This window comes from Lottia gigantea (genome assembly GCF_000327385.1).
Source record: "Lottia gigantea unplaced genomic scaffold LOTGIsca_5, whole genome shotgun sequence".
Taxonomy (NCBI): domain Eukaryota; kingdom Metazoa; phylum Mollusca; class Gastropoda; family Lottiidae; genus Lottia; species Lottia gigantea.
Window position 1 is genome coordinate 1,355,644 of NW_008709715.1, and position 26,217 is coordinate 1,381,860.

Here is a 26,217-nt window from a genome sequence, read left to right on the forward strand (position 1 = left end):
GTGTAGCTTCTGTTCTAACTATGAACTACAAATGTTTGGATATTCAACAAGAGAACCAAATAATACCATTAGTAGTAACATAAAATAAGACGGCAGCAAAAGCATCGATTATTGTCAAAAATCATTACAAAAGTCTGCAAGAAAAGTATCCCAACGTGTATACCAAGAGCCTCGTGTCTGCCTATGAACGAAACAAAATCTTAAATAATCACGCAAACTTAATCCTCTCTCAAACATCTGGAATACGGTGCCAATTAAAAATCTATTAGCGTCTTTGAAACAAATGACTTATTTCAATTAGCGTGATAATGTTACTTGTTTAGAGGAGATAAATTTTCTTATTGTTATATATTTAACATGAGGTGGACTATTTAAAGAGGGCTCTAACTAACAAACCTTATCACAGCCGTTTTATTTTACGTCTATCTTTAAATGATCTTCTTTAAAATGAACCGGTAGCCCATAAGATAAAGTCCTACTTTTGCCGCACCTTACTGGGATGATGCAAATAAGTAATGTTGTGCAATGAGACAAATTTTACACAGTACACAGCCTAAAGCACGGGGGACAAGTAAAGTAAATGGCGACAAAGAATTAGTTCCTGAAATACGTCGTGTTCTAAGCAAAAAAGTTAGATTTTGTTTACCTTGTAGGTCTGCCCAAGAGCCAGATAGTATTGGTATCCCCATTGCAAAATACAACTTTTTTTCATTGACATTAATGGTATAACCTTATATTTGTTGGATTTTAGTCGAGATAAACGTATGAGTTTCATTTATGCACCTGACAGACATATTTATCTATACCTATAACTATTTTTAGTACCATTTTAACTAGACGTTTCCTTCATTAAACTAATAAGACTAAACATTTAAATTAACATTAAGTATGTTTCTGTTTTAGAAAGTAGTCTTTAATCGTAGTAATATAATACCTAAAAAACAAATGTGTTTATTCCTAATGCTAGCCGTATTTAATATTAAATGGTTTTGTCAGAACATCGAAAAGAATTAAATTGACATAATGACCATACGCAAAAAGGTATAACATTTTTTCAGGCCACCTTTAATTAATTGCGTTCTGGTAGTTCAGATCAAAGATAAAAATCATACAAACAACTAAATTAAACTAATGTTCCAAACCCTTTTAGTAGAACTTTTAGAACTGTTTACAGTAGTTTACACAGTTATGTGATATTACATACTTTTGTTAGAGTCTGTAAAGTTTTACGAGGAACAATTTGATTACGACTACCGTCTGGACAAGGCAAGACTTGTTGTAGATGAAGCATAATAAGCAGTGCTTTTAATCAAGTTTGATGAAAAATCGAACTGCATCAGATCATGAATCGCGAGTGTAGAGCCTCGAAGAAAATATACGAAACAAAATGTCTGCGTTCTATTTACGATGGAAAACAAGAATGGCATATATAAGGATATGTTTTTTTCTTTTATGACAATAGCAAAATGTTGTTTTGTCTAATGACAGTGGAAAAAGATTAGATAAAAGCTGAAAATCATAATCATGTTTTTAATTATCATCAGTATTTTCTCTCATTATTCTGATAAACAATAGATGTGTATGATATAATAGGTATTATCAGTGTATTATCAGTTGTATTTATTTCCGGTGTAACAATATTTGCCATAATCTTCTTTCACAGTCAAAACCAATCTGCCAATCTTTAGCTTATACTACTTCATCGATACAAAATTCATTTATTATCAGGAAAACATTAATTAGAAAGGGTGATTATAAGATTCTCAATGGTAAATAAGCCAATGATCCATTTTAACGCTGTAAATAGCTTTCAATAATGCCAACAAATCTCGTGTTTTAGATGACAAATTCACGAAACATGCTGAATTGGCTTAACACTTCATTTACCTACATACGTGTTGTTATGGTTTTATGAAAATAACTTCCGTTTCAACAACCTTCTAGAATTTCTGTTTCTGAAAACATATCATTATTCGTGAATTTTTTTGTGAACATTTTTCTCAGCGCAGTCATCTGCATAAACAATTTAATTCCTATTGATTTTACATCGTAACGTGATCGTTTAGAAAAAAAATGTTTATTTTTGTCAGAAAATGTTGAGATATTCAAAAAACTCCTTTTTGCGTTCTTATCTCGTTTGTATTCTGAACTTCGCTACTGTGCTATACAATAAGGTAATTATAATATAAAGCCATGTCTAAGATGAATAGATATCAAGAGAATTATTATTGAATACATGTAGAAAATACATCTAGAACTAGAATGAGGAGAAATAAATGTGATTTATTGAAGTGATAATGACCCAGGTATTGTGTTAGTCGGTATGTAGGTTTACAGTATCTCATTACCGCTCAGTGGACTAGTCAGATACTGCATAATAATCAGGTGTCAAAGGTCAATGAGCCAATCGAGTGGTTTCCTTATTATTTCTCAATTTGCTTTAATTTCCGAAAGATTAAAGTAGGCCTATATATAGTTGACCCAAATACAATATGCTCGAAAAGAGAAGAAAGTAAAACGACAAGCATTCTGAATTCAGCACACAGAAAGAACTGGTATTTTTATCTTTCCCTCGGCCCCAACACCGAACGTACGAAATGCTCGGTTGATTGAGACAATCCTAGCCTGAATCTCTATAATCTGACATTCAAAGAAACTATCAAATTTCAAAGTATGAAAGAAAAAGTCCACGCAACTGACCGACTATAGGCTAATGGATATGTATATTGATGATCCGGAAAAGATCATTGCCAAGAGGTATGGCGAATAACCAGTAGTATTTTTTAGACCTGATTCTCGTAAACCTAAGCTGATATCCTTCAAAAATGTTTTTTCTTTCTTTATTCCCATTACGTTAATTGTCAAATGGAAATTTTATCACAGGCTTCTTAAAATTGCTCGACAACTGTGAAACCTTTCATGAATTATCTGTTGAAGATGCTTTGAAGTTTGGAATGAATAATGAATGTCAAATGTTTTCTTAAATTAAATTCAAAATGAGGCAGGTAACATTTAATTTGAAATGAAAGGGATCGTTTTTAATGTACAGAAAAATTCCGAGAAATCAGTAATAAATCTGAATATGCCGAATCGATACAAATTTCATTTAAATGCACATGTATCATTCAGATATTGTACTAATTTTACGATAGAAGGTAAAGGAAAGCGTTCTTTTTTTTATATAAGCTCAATAATCTGACGATAAAGTTTTTAGTTTAGTTTAATCTCTCTTTTATATTCCACTCTGTCAAACTGTTCTAACATATACCCTAGACCCTTTTATAAGGTCGATCAACCAATTGTTTACAGGATCACCAAAAATACTCTCTTCCGAATCAAACATAAGCTCTACCAGGCGTACATTTCGAATAATATCTTCAAGTATAGCTTTAGATCGGCGAACTACATCTTCAGAATTTTAGTAAAAAAAAAATATAAGTATATCACTTTTAGGATACGTAATTCATGTTATTCTACACCTTAATGAAAAACCAAACATTGAAACAAAGCCAACAACTCAAGTGTTAGTTTGTTCCCGATAGAATTATTTGAGTATAATATGGGCGAAGACCCCAAATACATAACAATGGTTTCACAAACACATCGGATGAAGGAATAATTTCAACGATTAAAGCCGTAGAATCTGTCTGTTTTTTGTAAATTAGGAAAAAATCAATTCGTAAACAGTTCTTGAATACTAGTTTTGTAGTTCTAAAGGAAAAAATTTTTCTGGGCTTCTAATTGGGAAGGATGAATAATCTGTCTGGCAGAGCAGTTAAGGTTTGTACGTAAATAGTTTTAGTTCTTCAGAAAGTTAAATCAGTCGTAAGAGGTTTTCTAAAGAAATGTATAGCTTCACAAAAGGAACGGGTTCAGTATTGATATAATAACGAAGCAGTGATGATCGTTAACACAAGAAAACAAAAAAATGTAACATTAAGTCGCTTTTTTAAGTCGATTTTCATCCGAAAAACTTGTTGCATTGCATTGTATACGTGGTCACATCGCGTCAATGATTCCAAAAAGCCAAATAATGCAATGAAATGGAATTTTCCTATCTATTTTTCAACACTTAATGGGCTAATGGCGATTGTCGAGGGAGCTGAAACATGTTCAGGCAGTGGTACTAGGGCCCTCGGATCATTGTTACATCCGAACAAGAAGCATCTTCATATCAGCCCTTCAAACACCCATCATGACTCACAGTTGTAACCGGGTTGAAAAATACGCGGGAATATCGGAACTTATGCCGGGATTGAGCAAAGAAAGTAAAAAGCCCAAGCACAAACTTTTCGTGGAGGAAGGCTGTTGCATCAATAAAGTACGTTTCGAAAGTAATCGCCTTTCGAAAGACTAAAAACAGTTTTATAGCAAGCGGTTGTAGTGGAAAGGCTTCGTGTCACAGTGAGATGTACGTAAAGATTCCCAAAATTGACAGACTATTTAGAGCATTTGAAAGAGTAAACAGAAAAGACACTTGGTTTCTTTGACATTACAATAACATTAACTTACACACTCTTGGCAAATAAGAAAAATTGGAACTCTTCAACTTTCTTAATGACTGCTCGCGTGCCAACGACAAGACAAATAGACTTACGTGTCTATTCACATGATATTGGTAAGATTTTCACTTTAAAAGATGTCTCAGATACTGGTTTTCAGTAATGGAGAAAATACTGTCATTGTTATGTGTGGTTTGTTGTGATAAGCTATCTTCAAGACAGAATGTTTCTTATTATGAGACTAACATGTCTGGCTTGTTTCTTTCATAATGGAATGCTACAGCAAACTATAATATCTTCCTCCTACTACGTGCTTGGTCTTTTACTTTACGTCAAATAAAGTAAGCAGTGAGCAAACTTTGAGAGTGCCGCAGAAAAAGCAAACTCTTTTTCGATCCGGAGAAACAGTAAATATTTACAGAAAGACATTCACAGCGAAGATGTCAACGAAACCAAAGCCAGCATTCGATCTGTCCTCATCATAATAACTTCTCTTTATTCTGTATACTTCACGTCCTAATCAGTCAATGGACGAAAGCAGTAGCAGCATACTCTTTTCGGCTCCCCAACTATGCAGTAAACTCGTTCACACAGCATTGCAAAAGTTAGTAGTATGCACGCAAACATTAAAATATTTACGACGATGACGTCAACGACACAAAATCAGAATCCTCCTTTTGTTATTTCTTTCCATTTAAACTGACTTCATTTGAAACGTTCTGATATGATCATACACCCACGTATTGATTTCGTAATTGTCTAAATTCGGTGAAATTCAGTGCTTTGAAGCTCGTAAAGGAAGGAAAGTCGCCTATGATTACTACCATAGATTACAAATGCCTTTGAAACTAAGTAGAATGAATGTATTGAGTGTTGTATTATATCATGGTAAAAACCAGTCTATAATGATTTCACTCTCCTTAATTCAATAATTCAACAAAACAAGAATTTTCGATAGGAACTTTGATTAATTTGTAGTGTGGATTCCACTACTTGTTCTAAGACGTTTGAAGTCATCCGACCACTACAAATCTGGCACATTAAAATTATTTCATATATCAAATGAATCGAATTTCTAAAATGAACCCATTCTTAAATAATACAAATTAGCAGATAATCATGTTAAAATATAGCACTTCTGTGAATTAACTACCGAAGCAGTAAAACGTTTTTCTATAAAAGGAAAGTAACAATTTCAACATGTCCACGGAATCTAAACATTGACAAAGAGTCAAACGAACTACCGAGTGCTAACTTCATTAGGTTTCCTGTGATACAGTTTTCAGTGCAAGTTAAGTATTTCCATCATTTTAAGAAAGCTGCTAAAATATTATGTTTTCAAAACTTACATTTCAAACAGTGACATAATATTAACATAGGCCTGTAGGCATGGTGGAGGGTGCAGGCTAGTTTACCCGAAAATTTTGAATTGGGATGTCAGGAGTCTGAGAAAACACTATACTGTTGTCTGTTCGCGGTTTTTTCGGTAGCTGGCCCCTCCCCCATATTATATTAAATATTATGTCATTTACATTTTTATTTCGTGACGTACGAAACAAAAACAAAATTTGATAGTGGTATTTACATAAGTGTGGTAAAAACTATTATGATGCGACTATTTCTGTAACAAACACTACTTGAAAGACAGAGGTACTAATTAACAACAATGTTTTTGAGTTAGGTCATGTATCGGGTCAAGACGTCAGTAAATGCAAAATAACAGTGCTTCCCAACAAGGGTCCATATGCATACCCATGGTGAAATTTGGAAAGAGGGACCGAATTTTACCTATAGGAGGGATTTTGGAAACAGTTCCATAACGGACTTGCTGATCTGGAGAAAGACTCATCAACTGAACAGAGCAAAGCAATCCGTTTTTTAGGTTATTGATACAACATGGAATATATACTGATACTGGAATGTTATAGGAATAGGGTAATAGTAACTGAAAAGTTTAAGTTTGTAGCAGACCACAATAGATGAGATTGGGATAACTGACTAAAATAATATTTACTTGGCAATTTTCACATTTCCAATCACACAAAATTAAGTTTTTATCAGACTAGTTAAATTATATGAAAATTGTCTGCGAATTGAGTACAATATAATATTGCCAGTTGCAATGATAAATAAGTTTGTCTTGACGTCATCTGTCTGACGATCTTCTATCTGTATTGTTCATGATAAATGGTGAACCAGATAAGATGGGAATTCCTTGTTAAGGTATTTCTACAATGGACTTCTGTATTTATCAAAAGTCTGCGATAGTAGTCCAGTCTAATTAAAATTAGACCCAACGTTTGTTTCGTTTTTTGTTATTGGTTCTTTTTTAGTATAGTCACTTCACAGTTGAGTTTAACGGCCGGAGAATATTCGTCAAATTAACCTTTTGACCTGACCTGTAACCAATTAAATTTTCGCCTTCTCTAGTGGTGGCGTTTTGTGATGAAAAGGTGTATTTTCGAGAGCAATAGACTTGTTTATCAAGTCCACTGTAAGTGAAAATAATAAACACGCCTTTTCATGGGATGTCCCGAAATGGCCCAGTTAAATTTGATTGGTTAAAGCAAACGTCATCGGGTTAGGTTAAAAGGTTAATTTGATGAATGTTCACTGTCGAATGTCGTTAGATTCTACAGTGAAGTAGCTATACTAAAGAAAAATAATAAAAATTTCAATTAAACTGATATCTGTCATAAATATATCATGTGAAACATAATTATTGTTAACGCTACTGCAGAAAACTTATATTATCTGTGTGCTTACTGAAGTACGAACAGTAGAACATCTGCACTTCGAGACAAGTTGAGATCGTTTTTAAACTTTAGGGTATTTTGATCAGAAATATAGAATAACGTCTACATTCACGACATCCTATTGCTTCTTGCATCAAAATTGTATCGTGTCTGTGTATTGAAAGGCTTTCTGCTGGGTTTTAATTGTTCATGTAACTACCATTAACGAACTTCTACTTCCATTAAAAAAAAATCTAAAATATCTAATTAGAACCATGAAAGAAGAAGATTACCAAAATAAAAACTGAGCATGAAAATTCTTGGATTAGTCGTGAATTAAGTCTCACACCAGTTAATCTCTTTTTATTACATTAGACTCGATTCTTCTCGTCCGAATTACTAGAATATTATTATTATAGGTTAATGAGTGTTCTATATTAGATATTTTGGAATGCTTATTTTCATACCGTATTATCCCTGGCCTTAAATCTTGACATATTAACATAGATTTATTCTGGTATTTATCTGATGACTGGTGCTAAAATAATGGAATAATAATCATCCAACCATTGCCAATCTCTTACTTTTCTTCTATTCTTCAGAGCTAATTTAGTCCCACTCGTATCATTGTATAGTGTATAGTAGAGATAGAGACAAACGAACAACTATGGTATTAAGTTTATAAAAGGTAAGAAATCTTTCTCTTTTGATAGCTAAAGGTACAATAATGCACGACGAATTAAGATTATTTCGAAGGACTCGAAATAATAATATGCCTTATTCTTTAATAGCCTATCATATCAATCTGATATCAAAGAAAACCTAATAATTCGATTTAACTCAGTCAGAGCGTATTTTTGTCCATTTACTAATTTAAAACTACTTCAAAATATTTTAAGAGCATAAGTTGATATCGTTACTATTGCAAAAATGCCTTAAGCTCATTGAAGTATTTCAGCAACTGTTTTTTATGTTTAGATGGTTTACATTTTTACATGATTTCGAGCGATGGTAATGCCAACTTTAAGACCTTATATTTAGTTTCTATTTATGTTCTTATTTTGCTTTTTAGATAAATATTTTTCGCTACGCAATTCTCAATAAAAATTCTTTCCTTCCTATCTGGCAGCATTTGATCAGTTTTGCCTTATCCCTACAGTACTTTTCAACGTCCAAAGTAAACTGCCTTGTTTGGACTAATTGTCATTATATGTTTCTCCAGATTGTTAAATTAATCATCTTCAGATTATTGACATTACCATCTGTTAATCTGTTACTTTTAATTGTTAGTATGACCATGCGTTTCTCTATAGATACATGATCATGTATTTCTCAAGACTGTTAATTATTGTCAGGTGTTTCTCTAGACTGCTAACACGTTCATGTTGTATTTCTCGGTTAAAATGATCATGTGTCTCTCTGTTAACATGATCATGTGTTTCTCCGTTAACATGATCATGTAACATGATCAAATGATCCTGTGTTTCTTAGTCTGTACACAAGATTACGTGTTTCTAGACTGTTAACATTAACATGTGATTTTCCAGACTGTTACCAAGATCATGTGTTTTTGTAGACTGTTAGCATGAACAAGTGTTTCTCTAGAATGTTAACAAGATCGTGTGTTTCTCAAGATTGTAAACAAGGCGTGTGGGTTAACAGAATCAGTTATGTATGCAGATGTTGATCATTATCATAACTCGTTATAATATTGAAGCTCACTATATAGCGTGTGTTTCGGGTGACAATGTTAGCTTGTAAATTGATATAACCTGCATGTGACTAGCCCTATATACTTGACTTATTTCGTATAAGTGGCATATTAGAAACAGCATGGTGCCAATTAATCATATATTTACGCCTGAATATAATCATTACTAGAGTTATGATAGATATCAGATCAATGTATTATAAGTTCTGTTAGCAGTTCATATCAAATACAGAGAATATCTTTGACTAAAGTTTGCAGTTGTCGGTAAGAACTAAATATTTTGGAGTATGTTTTTCTATGCTTTTTCTACGCTATCGGACAAGAATGGCATTATTGAATTAAAAAACAATGGACCACACTAGATGATAACCGAAAGCAATGACTTTTGAAATGTTCTTAAATGTGTTCAGACGTACGAATTGGTAGGTTTTTGTCATTTCAATAATTAGGAAACTGTTTGTTAAATGAATTATCATGCCTTTTTCACTTTTGGCAACAAGTTGCTTATATTGTTTTGATGTTAAAGGTTTATGATGTTATGTGGGTTATTTATATGCCAGAAAATTCTTACACCTGTAATAGCATTAAGTAGATTAGTTGGTTTTAGTGTTTTTTATCATTATTATTCATTAATATTATTATTGTATATTGTGTACAAATAATAACTAACACAGTGCTCAATATGACATGAGAGAATCTGTGGTTCCTGAAATTATATTAGAGCTTTCTGTGTTAGCTTGAGTAATATTGAAGTAGAAATTGCCCGTTTCACGGACAAATGAAATAGATATACCAAAGTAAGATGTATAAATGTAAGGGATTGAATGTTCTTTTATCAGACCGGAAACCGTCTTTACCCCTACACCCACATCCCTAGTCATAATGGGGGTTTATAAACTAGTGTGGGTTGAGATGGATACTATGTAGGAAATGGTTTTGATAGCGAATTTAACTTATATTTGTTGGACTAAGCTACAGGACAGAACATTGTATTGAAATTGTATGGAAATTGGGGAAAATCCCATTGTGATTTACCAAATTGGTCGGAATTACTTTCGACTGGACTTTACTTATGGACAGCTAAAATTCAACGCACACAGAATACAATTGTGGTTCCTGTGATCTAATAGCATAAATTTCAGATCCGGTTTAAAGGATATAATTTTATTAAAAACAAACTTCTCAATATTATATTCATGCACATCTAAGAAAGCTGAAATATTGCAGTCTGCATGATGATGATTAAAAAAACATATCGGCAAAATTTTAATCATATGTAAACTAATATATACAAATCTTATCTTAAAGATCTAGGATATTCAAAAGGAATTGTTAAGAAAGATAAATCGATATTTTCAACTTCCATTGAGTGAGCGAAATTCAAACGATAAATGGAAAATTATTTATTGTGGGCCTTTGATCTTAATGTCTAGATGATTCTCGTTCTTTACAGTCAATTTTGTCAGATGAATTTCTGAACAACGTTTATACCCAGCCTAATTCTAGAACTGTTATAATAGCTTCTATTAGGTCAGAGCATATTCACTATAAGTAGAGAAATATATGTGTAGGCTAACCAATTCTATCGTCTTGACGGAAATTAAACTTGATTCTAATTTCAAATCATTCTTCTTCTATGGTATTAATTTCCTTGTTCTTAAATCATTTTCTGTGTAGATTCTATTGATAACAAATTAATACCATTCTTCAAATATACCATAATATTGACGTTATGTTTTATTGTAGGAATTATAAGACATTATAGAACACTATCATCGGTATCTAAACTTGGTAGAGCCAGTGGTTTTAATCATTTGATCGGTTGTTCCCGTGAGGATTAAATCTCTTTTAGTCATTCAAGAGCAGGATATTTTCACATTTCCAAGAGGACTGGTAAATGACTAGCTTACAAACAGGATTCATATAATTTGCAATGTGAATAATCATGAAATAAGAGGTTAAATGACGGAAATGGTCCTGCCGTCTAAATATTTAATTTAGCAGCTGTCAGTTACTCCTGTCACTTCTCAAAATGAAAATCAGACACAAGGTTTGTCTGACATGAGAAAATTGGCAAAAGTAACGACAGTCTACATATCCAAGTGGTTATTGCTATTCTCTTTACCGATGCATCCTGCAGTACCTTGTTTAAAAGTACCTAACCTATTGCAAGAACACTGGAAGCCAGATTTTCAGGCTAAAATGACACCGATGGCAAGGCGTATAAGCTGCATTATACGACGTCTGTGTATCCCTTTGTCAATGTCTACATTAAAAAAATCTAAATATGAAATAAAATCATGTCAGATCATTTGTTTAAGTGTGATTTAATTTTTCCATTTTGAACAAATATGAAATGTATGTATCCAAACCTTCTGTAATATATTTCACTTATAATATCAACTACAATCAACTCGTGATAAATAAACTAAATCAACTTTCAGATCAAAATGTCAAATTATCAATTAATTATATTCTGTATTTACATTGAATATCAAGCGCAAAATGTCAATTAAATTCTTAAAATTTTTATTTTACTGTGACGACGAATTCCAGTTCTGTTTCAATCGTCAGGACATTGATCACTTGATCAAAAGTGGGAATTTTTCAGGTACATCTACAGTGAGAAGGCAAAAGTAGATCTGCCAATATACAAATCGAGGCCATAGCTTGATGATATAAAAGGTTAATCTTAAACGGAATGTCCGGAAACGGACTGTTACCAAGAAGCCACCAATGATACCATTTAAACAGTTGTAAACATTTGTGCACCAACAAGTGATAACAAAGCAAGTAGTATAATTGTCTAGTATTTTCACGGACTAATGACTATCAATGTCAAAGGTCTGGTAAGCTTAACTCAGATCAAGTGAGTTCAAAGTTTTCTCGACATCTGACTACGAAGTGGGTTTTGATAGTGATGAACAAGACAGAGACTGATACAGTTAGACATTAACTATACTTAGACACAATAAAAACTATTTAACTTCAATTACCCTAGCTTGATGGACAATTTAATCGGATGATTCAATTTGGTCTGAAGTATTGTTTCTTTATACAATTCTACTAGACAACACTTTTCTCAATCGTGTAGAAAATGTCTTATGAATGTGAAGAGTTCTCAGACTGGAATTCTTCTAATAAATGATATTATAGTGACACCTGGAGGTAAGCTGTGAATAAGTTAATTATCCCCCTTGACAAAGTTCTCCAGACAAGATTGATTGACGTTACTTTGGAAATCTGGAGTTTGATTGCCGAACAGTTGAATGTTTCTTAACTAATTTTCTTGGAATGAAACTTTAGGAAAGAAACGATTAGCTTTTATTGATCATTATTTTGGTTCAGTTCATCTCAATTTACTAATGTACATTGGACTCGAATCCCAGAGAAATACATTTTATTCAATAGAAAGATTACTTAGCGTCCTAAATAGTAGATGCATTTTTACTACGTTCTATAGACCATTAAAAGATTTAATGTAACACGAATGTTTCCTATTCCCTCAGATTCAAAATTAACTAGTATCTAAACAGCAGAAGATTGATTCTACATTGTATATGTATTGAAAATTCTTGTAGATTCTATTTGGACTATTCTGACATTTGTGATTTCTGAATTTCAAGAAAATCTTGAAGTCAATTTGAAATCAATTTGATTTGAGTGGTGTTTACGATAGTGGCGCCAAATTGCAAAATATACCTAAACTAAACGTGCAGTGATGGATCTCCTTTTGAAGGTGGGTTCAGTTCGACTGGTGATTCAAATCATTTAATGAAATCTGTCGCAGTCGCCAGGAGGGAAACGCTCATATTTTCGAGAAATTGTCTGACTACCAAGATCAAGAGGATGGTCGCATATTCCATTTTGTTGAACCTGGAATGCAGAGAATGAGCAGCTGCTATTTTTCAGGTGGACTTATTTCAGCTATTGGTCAGATTCACCCAGTAGACTCTAGTTTCAATCAGTCATCGAAAATAAGATTGCTTCTCGATTCTGCATGAGTTCCCTTCCCATATATTATAGGTTATATTTAAAAACATGACGTCAGTAATGTAATATTTTGCTAGTGCTAGTTAACTCTCTAATTATGCCTAAACTTTCTTCAGACAATCGAAAGTGCACCGTGTACCTCGTACAAGTTGTTTTATTATTAATAAATTTCAAGTTATTATATTTATTATTTTTGGCGAGGTGATTTTTTTATCTGTATCATTTCTGTTTGTTTATTGACGCCTACGGATAAGGATTTCTGTATGAACTGATTTGGAAATGATATTAAGTAAACAAATTCTAAGCGTAGATGCGCAAATTAAAGAGATTTTATAGTGATAAATCAAAATTGCACACTCTAGCCCACAGCTATGAAGAACTCAAACTGTTCTATTCATGCAATATGAATCAATTGTCCATTAAAATAGCTCTATCGTGTAAGATTTTCCAATAAATTTAACTATTATTATACTAAAAAGTTATTTTACCTCTCTTGGGAGACCTCCTATTCACAAAACTGTATCGCAAGGAGCACTTCTGTTGTCTTTTCAAATACCAAAGAGTGTATTTGTAAGTTAAAACGGCAGAAATCTCCATTTTGATTCTTCAGTTGATTGGTTTATTCATATTAAAAGGTTTAAACTAAAAGTGAAGAACAGTTAATAATATGCCAAATGTTATTCTATTGTTGCCTTTACTTAGTAATCTAATCTGAATGACTGCATTTTAAACGGGTTTTTTCATTTAAGCAGGTCCCAGGAAAACAAACAATATCAATCTAAGAATAAACGTTGCGAGATCAATTGTAACTTTATGACTAATAACAGATGGAAAACTAGTATTTTACATCGTAACCTTATAAAATCCATCGAACTTGTGATAATAGATGTAAATTGACACATCAACTTCAATACTACATCTATCTCTTACCAATTTTCTCCCTATTACCAAAAGACCACAATGGTCGATGAAGCGATCAATCATTGTTAGTGAGAAGCCCCAAGCGTTTGTTTTTCTGGTATTTGCTGTCGGAAATTAAGAGACGAATTGAAAACCACAACACCCAACCGGGAACCTTATTTAGATTACAAACACCGTCTACGCTAACTCAATGCGAGTTTAAAGTTACAAAGATATTTTCTCTTGGGTTGAAAATTCAATCCTTTTTTTCTTAGATTGAAACTAAGTTGATTTGAGGGTAAATGTCGTCACGAAGTCTATTAGACAGTGAACTAATATTGTGTTTTAAAAGGTTTGTTTCAGACAATTTTAATGTTATTCCAGCTAATTTGATATTGATTGAGAATTTGATGAGCTATAAACACTCGATCTATAGACAATAAATTGCTATGTGGCAGGTTCCAATAACTGCTCGTCTTGTCAATAGACTGGCATGTTCTCATATTCATCTGGTAACATAACATTCCCATTAATATTATCACCTTGGCAATTATTATGAATTATGAGCAATTTTAGATTTTTTGTTACATCATACCAGTGGATGAAACAGGAATGTTTACTGCTGGCGGATAACGCCATGTAGTGGATTTTGATAAATATTCTGTTACTACAGGTTTGTATTTGGAGTTATATGCCACAGGGGCGTTTTTCAAGCATTGCGCGATTATCTAATGAGACCTAGGTAATTTACTGTCTATACACACCTCATCTTTATTGCATGGACGCTCTAATGAAGAAACTAATTATTGAATAATAATTATTACTCATTCGATATGCTTCAACAGTGACATATGTCCAATGATAATATAAAGTCACTAGGAATGGGGAATTAAGCGTAGTACTGGTCACAGTATCTGAACCGTATAGTCCAGTCAACATCATAAAGCAGAACTAAACTTCTGTTTAGTAACAACTAAATAGTTGGTTAAAAGTGTTTAAAGATAAAACTTGGTTTGTCTGTAATTAAAGAAAAGCGTAAGGGTAAAAACAGATTTACAATAACATACATTTACTGTGGGTTAGACCTCTGTGTATAAATGGAAACATATGGACTATCAGTTGCTGTTTTGTTGATGTTGCTGTCGTAGAACTAATATTTTGTAAATTTTTTTGTAAAGTACAAATAAATACAAATTCTCCCTTGTATCCTACGAAAATTTAATTATAATGCATTTTTAGAATCTGAATGAAATGTGGAACATGGCACAGTACATCACGTAATATAGTAGATTGATAATTTGTTTCTATATTGCATGTAGTCCGAGGCATCTGCCTCCAAGACAACCTCTGATATATGTAGATATTTTGTATTTTAACAGTTATCGGCTATAGTAGAATCAAGAAAACTAGGCCCTATATTTTCCACACCTCCGAAGATGAGTTTTTTCTAACATAATATTGAACTACCTTTACGATGACTGTAAATTAGTTTGCGGGTATCTTGGTAAATTTTGTATCGATGATAGATCAGTTTCGTTAAAAAGAGTCGCATACTTAACATATATGGTGCATGGGGATTATGATGCTTTAACTGACCTACAAAACATCAAACTTTCCGAATAAATTTGGGTTTGGCGGATAGGATTTAAATAAATACAGGTTTAAAACGCCACACAGGGCCAAGTTTTTCTGTCTCTACACCAGCAGTTATATATTATGTCTGTCACATTCTAGTGGTATTGTTGTGTTTATACTTTATGTAACAAGGCAAATATACGACTTGCTTTACAGGCTTATAAATATCTATATTTCTGATTCCATACAATGCTATTCTTCTTGCTGTCTATGACGTGTCCTTCTAATGAGATTTTTTATTCCATTTCACCAAGTTAAACCCCCACTTGTTCTGTTATATGTCACATCTATACAGATATGTTTTATTGACTTTATTCCTCATATGCACTAAAAGCACATTCCAATTTAATTGTATTGTCGTTGCCATCAGTAATCTGTTTATTTTGTAGTGGTATGCCTGGGATATAGTTTCTATATTTATTTGAATGTGGAAAATCTAAACTATAAACCTTTTCATCAACATCTTGGAAGACGAATTATAGAACAGTTTGCATTTATATCAGTTCCAAACATATAAGTTCTTCCTTAAGTGGCATTTAGTAATTAGGTAATAAATAACTGGACACATTTTATGGATAACAGTTACTCAAATAAATAACTTGCGACGTTTATGTTATGTTTTATAATCAATTTGCTACATATGTAAAAAATTAAAATTATGATGTGTTCACTACAATAGAGCTTACTTGTTCAAGGTCGTCAGCTGAAGGTTTGGCCAATGTGATAAAATAAGAAATACTTTTCTCATATCAACTTTTTATGTTTTATGCACGACTAACATTTCAAGCTATCATTAATCATGCACCATGTTGGAGCATTGAAAACGGATAATTCAATTTCATTGCGTCATTGAGAACGAATGGTAATCATATGGTCTGTGACCGTATTAGGAAGCATACGGTATAGCTGGGAGGTAGATAAGAGCTTTATAATCTATCAGATATTCCGAGAGGAATAGACACAGTTATATGAATCCAATATATTTTCATGGAAAGCAAATTATCCTTAACACAAAGTAGCGTATTAATTCTATGATCTAACTCTTCATTTCAGTTAATTCGATTACCAAGAGTACCATTACCGTCAAGTTGACAGTCAGCTTCTATTGATTACTACTCACAATATATTGAAATCTAACAACCAATCACTACCTCAGACAAAATCTTTTCATCGATATGATTGGCTGATCGATGCTTCGTCAAGAAAACGTCAGTCAAAGAAAAAAAGAAATTTAAATTAGAATTTGCATTAAATGATGACTACCAAATGGATTCAGAAGTGAGTGAAATGTCAACGATTGAGACGATAAGTACCGGAAGTCGTCTGCTGGAAACAACAACAGCTATGGAAGACTTTTGGACAGATGATGATGGTAACTCAACAGAAATATTTAACATATCATATCATGTTACACATGGATACAATGATTCTTTAAACAGAAGTGTTACAGAAATTCCAACTTTACCCTATAATTCTAAAGTGATTTTAATAACCATGTATACTTTTATTACTGTGGCAGCCATAATTGGAAATTCCATTGCAATCGTAATATTCACCAGAGGAAAGAGATCAAGGACGGAATTGCGTGCATTTTTAACCAATTTGGCTGTTGCAGACCTTATTATGGGTATATTTTGTATACCATTTACCTTATCGTATCAAATAATCGGTGAATGGGTATTTACAGCACCAATGTGCCCTGTTGTTATATTTTTACAATACGTTTCTGTTACCGCCAGCGTCTTTACGAACATGGCTATAGGCATTGACAGATTCTATGCTGTTGCGTTTCCATTACGAAAACGTTTGACCTCATCGAAATCAAAGTTTGTGATAATAACTATATGGACATTTTCAGTTGTCATCAATTCTGTCCAGTTATTAATAGGCCGGACCGAAGTGGATGGTGCTGGTAGACTACAGTGTGGCGAATCATGGCCCTATCCTCAAAAAGAATTAAAACAGTCTTATTCACTGTTTGTGTTATTTTTAACCTATTTTCTGCCATTGTGTATATTAAGTGTTACTTATACCATAATTGGAAGAATATTATGGAAACGAAATGTTCCTGGTAATAGTGATGAAACTCGTGATGCCTTACAAATAAAATCGAAACGAAAGGTGAGTATTTAATTTCTTTTTATCTGGAAATGCTGGTTACTCAAAAAAGATTTCAAACCGGAAGTAAAATACTCGATATCTGGTAAGTTAATCAACCTCAGTCAATGTGGATTGTACATTAAATTTATGTGATCGGGTATAAAATTATCATAAATGCGAAATTTTGCTTCATAAAACACCTACTACGATTCCCAAATATGATATGGTATAAAAGAAAATTATTGCCATGGGTAATTTTTGTCATTATAGAAAGGATATTAATTTAGATTAAAAAGTATGTAAGTGATGTCCAATGACGAGCTATAGTTATATATTATTATATTAACAAATCTTGTTTTGCCTCTGCGATTTGACCCAATAAGAATTGTTCAACTATGTAGCTTCGAAAACTCCAAAACTGTTGCGTCAGCGTTCTTGGGCGTCTTAAGCATTCTTCATTCTTTGTAAAACCGTCACTCACTCCATTCTTACTAAGGGGTGCAACTCGTGCCTTTGGTCACTTCACCAAGTGGCAACCAGTGAGCTAGACTTACTATTTGTTAAGACATTGAAACAAATTTTGCACTGGTAAGAAATAGATATAACTTTCCGCGGAAAAATTAAAAAAAAAAAAAAAAAAAAAAAGGAAAAGAAAAAGAAAAAAAGATACAATTAGGTAGACCCTTGGATGCTACCCTGTGTGTTCAAGGCCAACTCGCGGCAGTGTCTAGAATGATATTCCAGCTCATCTTCTCGGGGTTATAACCGATGCCCGTCCGACAAAATCGGGAGTGGTCGGGAGATATCTAGAATGTTTGATCGAAAGACGTACCTTGCGGGAAGTGTGCGAGTGTTCCTTAAAAATTGTCGTGGCCTAGTTAATGGTCAACCAATAGAATTCCATGTACGTATCACGTGCTCACTTTTGGATGACATTTAGTTTACGGTAGCTCTATAGAAAACCGATCGAGGCACCACAGTGGCGATAAAAAAAAGCGGTAAGTGTGCGCTTACTGTACGTCTCGATAATCTGACGCCGTCGAAAAATCGTACGGCGTTGCGTCAAAAAATCGGTAAATATGCGCCGGCCTTAAAACATTCTATCGAAGATGCGTTTTCTGCCAAAGGGAGGTAACTCATATCTCCAAACTTGGTAAATTCAGTCGGCGACCTGTGAGCTAGATTTTTGTATCTTATAGAGTGCAATTTCTTCTAATTTTGATGGGGAAAGATTTTATGATATATGTATATAAAATCCTGCCAGATCAAACTGATTGTAAGTTAAACTAATTCCATACGGAGAGACTTAATTTAAAACATAATAAAAAAAAAGAAATCTCGGAGCAGTTTTATTTTTCAAAGTTGTGCAAACTTTAATTTTTTCTACATTTCACAATCACTTGACAATTACTTCTTGCTAATTTTATACTTAATTTGATACTTTCATTTCAGTGTTCCACTTTTATTATATAACTTCGATACTTTCGACCTAAATGAATAAATGAATAGCTTCACGTATTATACAAACAATCCTTTATAAGAAAAATTAGATTGCTGTTCAATTTTCTACCAAGTAGAAAGAAATAATTTTATTTAAGATACGTTAGGATTCTGAAACTGATGTGTGTAACAATACGCTCTCAGACGGGCTTTACAGGAAGGTAATTTGATTGATTTTATTAATTTATTTAAAAAAAATCAAATTGAACTGTTGTACTAGCAAGGTTAATGTGACATATTGTTAAGAAAATTTGAATCAGATTATTCTGATCTCTATGGCATACCATCTCAATAACAAATTTTGAATAGAACTGTGAACAGCTCCGATCGTGGCAACGAGACCTTATCCCATCGATTTCGAATCTTCGATCAAATTTGAATGTAAAAGTTTTTCAAAAAATAGATAAATATTTTAAGTGTTAAAGAATTACGTAATCAGATTAATTTGTTCTCTAGCTCACCGATGTGAAAGTTCGAACCAACAGATTGTTGTGTAACATGCTTAACACCTAAGACTTTATGAGCTAAAACAATACAAAAAAATATGTTTCAAAATTTATCCAAATTTAATGATTTGAATTTTTATAGCAAACCATCCGTGTCACATATCGTTAAAGGTATAATTCCGAATGCTTCCTAATAATGTAAACCACATTGATGTGGGATAAATACATATTATGTTAGGACTGGAGTTTTAATTGCGGCACTCTGAGGTAATGGCGTCACTTTCGGTTTGAATTTTGTGATTCAAATTATTAATAATAGATAATCTGTATGTTTCTGTCTACATATGTGAAGCAGGGTCGCCCAAGCTGATTTTGAGAAATCGGAAGTTCTCACGCCCAAAACGCAGTTTTATTTGTATTGGCATTCTGTCTATATCCTGTAATTTTAAGAAGAAAGATTCCCAATTTGTCACGCAATCTTTTTGTTCTTTAAAATTTTGAAAATTTTAATTTTTTGTCAATTGTATCCGATACAAAGAACATAAAATCGGTCCACAAATAGGCTCTGCAGCCTACAAGTCAATTTTTGCACATTATGCAACATGTCACTTACGTCATGTTAGATAATAATATTCATTTTTGATTCCAGAACACTTTAAGATGTTTGGTCAAAACAGAAATGCTCTATCATTTGCCGTTTATTCTAGAAAGCTTCATAAAAAAATAATCGATTGCATAACAAATCGATAAATCGATTTTCCACGCAATAAAAGATCGATTGGTGGGGGCGTCAATAAATTTTACGTTCCAATATGGCGTCGAAAATTCACGTCCGACTTCATATCAAATTGTCAATCACAATTACTTGCTGATTCAAATTTAAATGTCGATATTCCTTATAAATCTCATTTACTGGCTGCAATGGGGGTTTTCGAGCGTATCAATTTGGTACACGGACTTTACAACGTTATTGTAGACTGTATATATTCCCCATTTGTTTATGATGAGTGTGTACATTTGCGAACTTGATTGACATGATGCATAACGGTATCATCATGTAACATTATTTCAAAAATAACAGATGTCACACAAATTTTGTTTATTTGAATATAAAAATTGTCGAAGTTAAATTATACTTATTCTTTGTTTGTAGTGACCTAATAATTATTTGTTAATGAGTTTTTTATGATACATAGTCATGTATATCGAAATACTAAAACTGAAATATGAATAATATAATTAAATAGTTGAATTCATGTTCTATGTGGCGTATTATTGTTTATGAATTGTAATGAAATACTGTTTTAGTCGTGTAGTGTTAATTAAGAGTATTTGTATATAAGAAGCGAAATTATAAAAACTAGAGATATAAATTGGAAGTAGACTGTAAGAAACGATTTGATCCAGCCTGGAAAGTTATTTATCAAATTGAGTGATTTGTGGATAATTTGTATTATTTATAGAATTAATTTGAAGGAGATGTTATCATTGAACCTCAGGGAAATAAAGAACAATTACTGTCTGTGTATGTCTGTATTTATTTCATTTATAAGATAATTCTTCTTCATATAAATTCATTCCACAATTCTCAACTGGGTCAGCAAATTAAACGGTACTGTTAACACACTTTCCTAAATCAGGAGAATAACGGTCTTGAAATCGTTGCGAGATTCTCAACGTGTCATTGCACACAGAAATTAAGCTAACTTTATTGTCATGATAATTCTGAGGTTTTTTATTATGATTTACATGATTATATGAGGAAAACTGTAAGCAAGCAAAAGAGTGCTCGAATTTTTCCTTAAAACAGGAATGGGTCGAATACACAATTTTTATGCGCCAACATATGTTTGTCGATTTAGAGCTCAAGACTCAATGCAAAAGGATTATTTCAATATGTAGTTTATTTTTACTCAAGCACGTTTGTTGCCTGTATATTTCTTGATCATTGAACAGTTTTTTTGATTTACAGTTTACAGTGCTCATGGTCATTCCACTGTATATAATAATTGACAGGCTGTATTTCATTTTTGGTTTATAGAATTGCACCAAGGTAAGCGTGGTACCAATCGATTTTTGGACCTATTAAAGTTGTCTTGTTGCTTTTCATTTGAAGGAGTGGGGCATTTCGTGGCACTATCAAGTTCTAAATCTTATATGATCCCATCAATGATCAGATGATTGTATCTATGTTGACCTATCTTTAATTACCTTAGTAATGAAATATATTAATTATTATGTCGACACCAATGATAAGTATACTTGTTCCAATTATCTTGATTAAAATCCACGCACCGGAACAATTTGATATATATAAATGTGTTGGATACCAATAAAATTATAGTACTTGTACTAATAAACCTATAGTTAATAGTGTTATTTATTCTTAGCACGAATATTTATCAATGAATATCTTATAACCCGCGATTTAAGATTACAACAGCGGATTCCCAGGAGAAGGTGGCAGGAATGTGTCTTGGAGAAATAATTACTACTGACTCGAACGTAATTTCATTAATAATCAGAATGATAATGAACTTGATATGAAGGAAATTAAGAGAAAGACCATTTTTTCTGAAGATTCCTTTGTTCATGCTAAATTTTCAGCAAAATTCAATTAATTTCGTTCGGATGCATGATGTAATAACAGCTCAATATCCTTATCTTCCGGTTTAGCTGTTTGGGAGGTTGGGATTTAACGCCAACCTAGTGGGAACTCTTGTACTGAAATTATACCCATTAACTTTGATGGATTGTTTTCAACCGAAGAGTTGTTTTCAGCATGGTATAGTGTAAAGTATAATATGTTCACTTCTATCTAATTGTTTCCAAATGATTAATTATAATCGAATAGTGGCGTAATGAAATGACAGTAGCAATGATCAATCACATTCTCGACTTATTTAACATTTTTTTTACCTGTTTCATCGATTGCACATGGAAATTTAATTTCGAATTGATCTCAAGTTGCATGTTACATTGGGTCATGATATATTAAAACATTTCCATGTAACACCTAATAACGTGTAATCAATACAATCAATTGCAGAGGAAAATTTACCTTTATCGAAACAAACTTCCATTAAGAAAGACTGAACTGCCTTAATGCAGGCGATTAACTCTTTAAAGACCTTCTACGGCGAAAGATTTTATGTTACAATAATCAGCTGCAAATATAGAGCCTATGTTTTTGCGCATATGGCACTTATAGCATGACCAAAGATGATAAAACAACCATCACATTGACGCTTACATTTGCTTCTTCACTAATAGTACGCTTTCGATTCAATATCACTTTAATGTCGTCACTAATACTAAGATTTTGATTGACATCATTTTATGTGCAATAAGGCTAGTGCATAAGGCACAATGCATAATTACTGTTATGCAATTTTGAGGTTATAATAATTTGGTTATGAATTGTTGTAAGTCGAGTCCAACTGAATTTTTAAGAAAGACTAATAAACGAACAAATGGTAGTGGGCGAATCTGTTTACACGGGGGATAGGAGGAAATATACGGGGGATTCGATTCCATTTTCAAAATGACGTCAAATCGACGTAAAGGAGTATCATCTTTGAAAAATAATGCCGCACGAGACATTTACATTGTTATTTAACCACAATTAGCTTTCACTTTGTGACAGATGAAGTGAAAAGATGGCACGAAACTTGACAAAATATCAGCTAGAAATTGGTATCATGTCTTCAGAAAAACACTCGAGATGGTATTATTACACACTGAAATTGCGAAATACCAAGATCCATTAAAATAGATGCAAGGTTAGACACATACTAGAATTATACATATAATATTACATAATAAAATTTAGTATAAGAGATGAGCAATGGTAGATGTGGTGGGCGTAATTATCAACACGACCGGTTCTGTCTAGAAAAATTCGGTACGTCAGGCTAACCAACTACTCACTCGACAATCAAATCAATTTTTTGCATGACACTAGAACAAGAGCCGAGAAACAAATTGTATCAACATTATTCGGTCGATTTCAAACAGCTGTTTTTAGCAGAAACATCAGTTGCTGCAGGTTTCTACCAGTTACAAGGTCCACCTTCAAAAGATTCGATTTTAGTCAAAGCAAACTTGTTGGTGTATGGGCCTGCTTTTACTTCATTGACATTTTCTAACGAACAGTGTGAATACATTATGGTAACCAGAACATTTCTGGCATCCAAAACCAAAAAGATGTCTTAATGGTTAGAGTTTAATAAAAAAAAAAAGACTTTTGTATTATATCTATTCAACAATAATTCTTCTTGCAATTCGGCTTTATCTTTAATACAAAGGAATGGTTGTTTGGAAGGCATTGAGAAATTTTTTTTACCTTTTTTGTAGAAACATCTTACCGATTAAGGTAAAAGTTTAATACTTCAGCTGTCCATTTGCTTTTATGGATTATAAGAGCATTAGGAAATGTAAAGCCTGTGAGACTATTTTTAGACAGTATTTCAATGTAATTCTTTTATCAATAAGATTCCAAAGTGTTACAATAAGACATTCTGTTATTTATAAAAGGTTGTGGGAGATTTTATCTTACTGCGGGCCAAATTCAGAGCATACATATAAGTAGAAGTACAATGCAATGATCTTTTTAATTATTAGGCACAATACGCAGTCTGGAAAATTCTTGTAAAAAAATGACTAATTATTACTTTACTATATCAAATCCAGTAATCTGTCTCGGTACGAAGGACATTCCAATTGCAAAGCTTACATTAAGGGAATTATTTTTATTCTGATACGTCCACGATTCAGATAGCCCACGTTGAATTCACAACTGGTTAAAGCTTCAGTGAGTTATTTTCTTCCTGAAAAGTGGTGTTAATAGCTTGAAAAAAGGTCCTTTCAGGTTTTAAGTAAATATGTAAACGACCTTATAAAAATATTTTTCTATTGATAGTCGTGAGAACTGTAAAAAATTGAAAAGTACAGAAACAATGCGAAAACCTACTTTGGAGGAGTCCACGACTCTACAATTTTTACTCTCGATTTTGGCATGCTTGCGAAGATATCGGATATTGATTATCGGAATTGTATTGCTTGTACAGATTTTTATTTTAGATTTTTCAGATCTCTTTAGATTTTATATAGTGTTGGTCTTCACTGATAAAAATCCATTCCATTAAGTTATTTTTCCAACCACTTCGGTCGGGAAGTATGAGACTATTCGAAGAACAACAGTAATTAAACTATACTCTCGATATGATATAATATATTAGTTGTGTCAAATTCAAAGAATAAAGAATTATTAGTTGTTAAATAGTTGAAAATCTTTTTTAAAAAGTGGAATATACTGTAATAGAAATATAAAAAGTGTCGAACAATATAAGGTTTAAAGTTAGATTATGTCGCTCATTCCGAGTACCTACAGTTTGTGGACCTTAAAAATTCCACCAGATTCCAAAGACTGTGCCTCCAAAGAGAGTTTATGAGCAAGTGACAGACCGGCGTAAGGGATCTGCATTCAATTTCCTGAAGCTCTTTATAGATACTGCCCCATTTAATCTTATATTCAATCAAATTTATTTTTCTTAAATTTTTCAGGTTGTAAAGATGTTGGTGACAATAGTTTTATTGTTTGGATTATGTTGGTTACCATTACATACCTTTATGTTAATATTAGACTTCAATCCAACTTTAATTACTAATTATAATGTACAAGAAAAAATATATTTTGGTAGCCATTGGTTAGCTATGTCAAATAGCTTTGTCAATCCAGTTATTTATGGTTTTATGAATGAAAGTTTCAGGGTAGGTATATCCCTTATTGCTTTTGTCCCAATCTTTTGGGGTTCCTCGTATCACCAACAAGTTATCCCTTCTCTGGGAATGTAATGAACCAAAACGATCAATGAAGGCTCGTCAATACACGCAACTTTTGAATTATTGATACTAGCCTATTGAAAATTATCTACAGGGAGTTACTCGAATACTCCTATTGTATCCGCTGATACTAGCAGCTCAGATTGGTAAAAGGACCATATTGAATACCTCGTTAAGACGTTTCTAAATTTTGTATGTGCAGCAGGGAAACTGATATAGCAGTTGATTGGTTGAAAATTGGAATGGTGCAAATTGATAATATCCCCAAGACACCTACAAAATTTAGAAAACCTCTTTACAATCCCTTTAATCACTGGCATATGCATATGTAATTGTCTTATCGAGTGTATACGAGATCCATTTTGACTCCCGGGACTTGACTTTTAAAAAATTGTAGCCAACCCCGACCTCCTATAGAAATAATCAAATTAGAATTTTTACTTCTTTGCACTTATGGAGGTTTTCGATATTTATTTATTTATTTAGTTATTTATAGTTCTGTATTGTTCATTACTGTGGCATTGCAAATTATACCTCTTTTTGTTTTCAACCATAACACATTATATTTTTATTTCTGCTTTTAATAGCGACATAAATCCCTTTTAATGTGGTAGACACCATTGCAGGACTAATAAATACAGATGAAAAGCATTATCAAGAGAAACCGTTATAACGTCTTTTAGATTCTCTCTTATTGCCGCTATTGTAGAATTACCTATTATAAGAGAAATTTTATTATTTCAGGCTGACCTGAGATCGATTATATTAAAACTGTGTCCATGTTGGAAAAAGACAATATTGTTTAGACCAAGTGGTAAGAGATGGAAGTTATCTGGAAATGTTCAGGATGT

The 26,217-nt window shown here is 32.7% G+C and overlaps 1 protein-coding gene across 1 annotated transcript; it reads left to right on the forward strand.

Moving 5' to 3' along the window:
- Window positions 1-16,736: 16,736 nt before the first annotated feature.
- LOTGIDRAFT_182876 (hypothetical protein) lies at window positions 16,737-25,303 on the forward strand (the record flags this gene model as incomplete). The annotated part of the gene is made up of 2 exons (XM_009061795.1): window positions 16,737-17,597; window positions 25,088-25,303. Coding segments are annotated over exons 1-2 (1,071 nt in total), but the record flags the coding sequence as incomplete, so codon positions are not given.
- Between the last annotated feature and the right edge of the window lie 914 nt (window positions 25,304-26,217).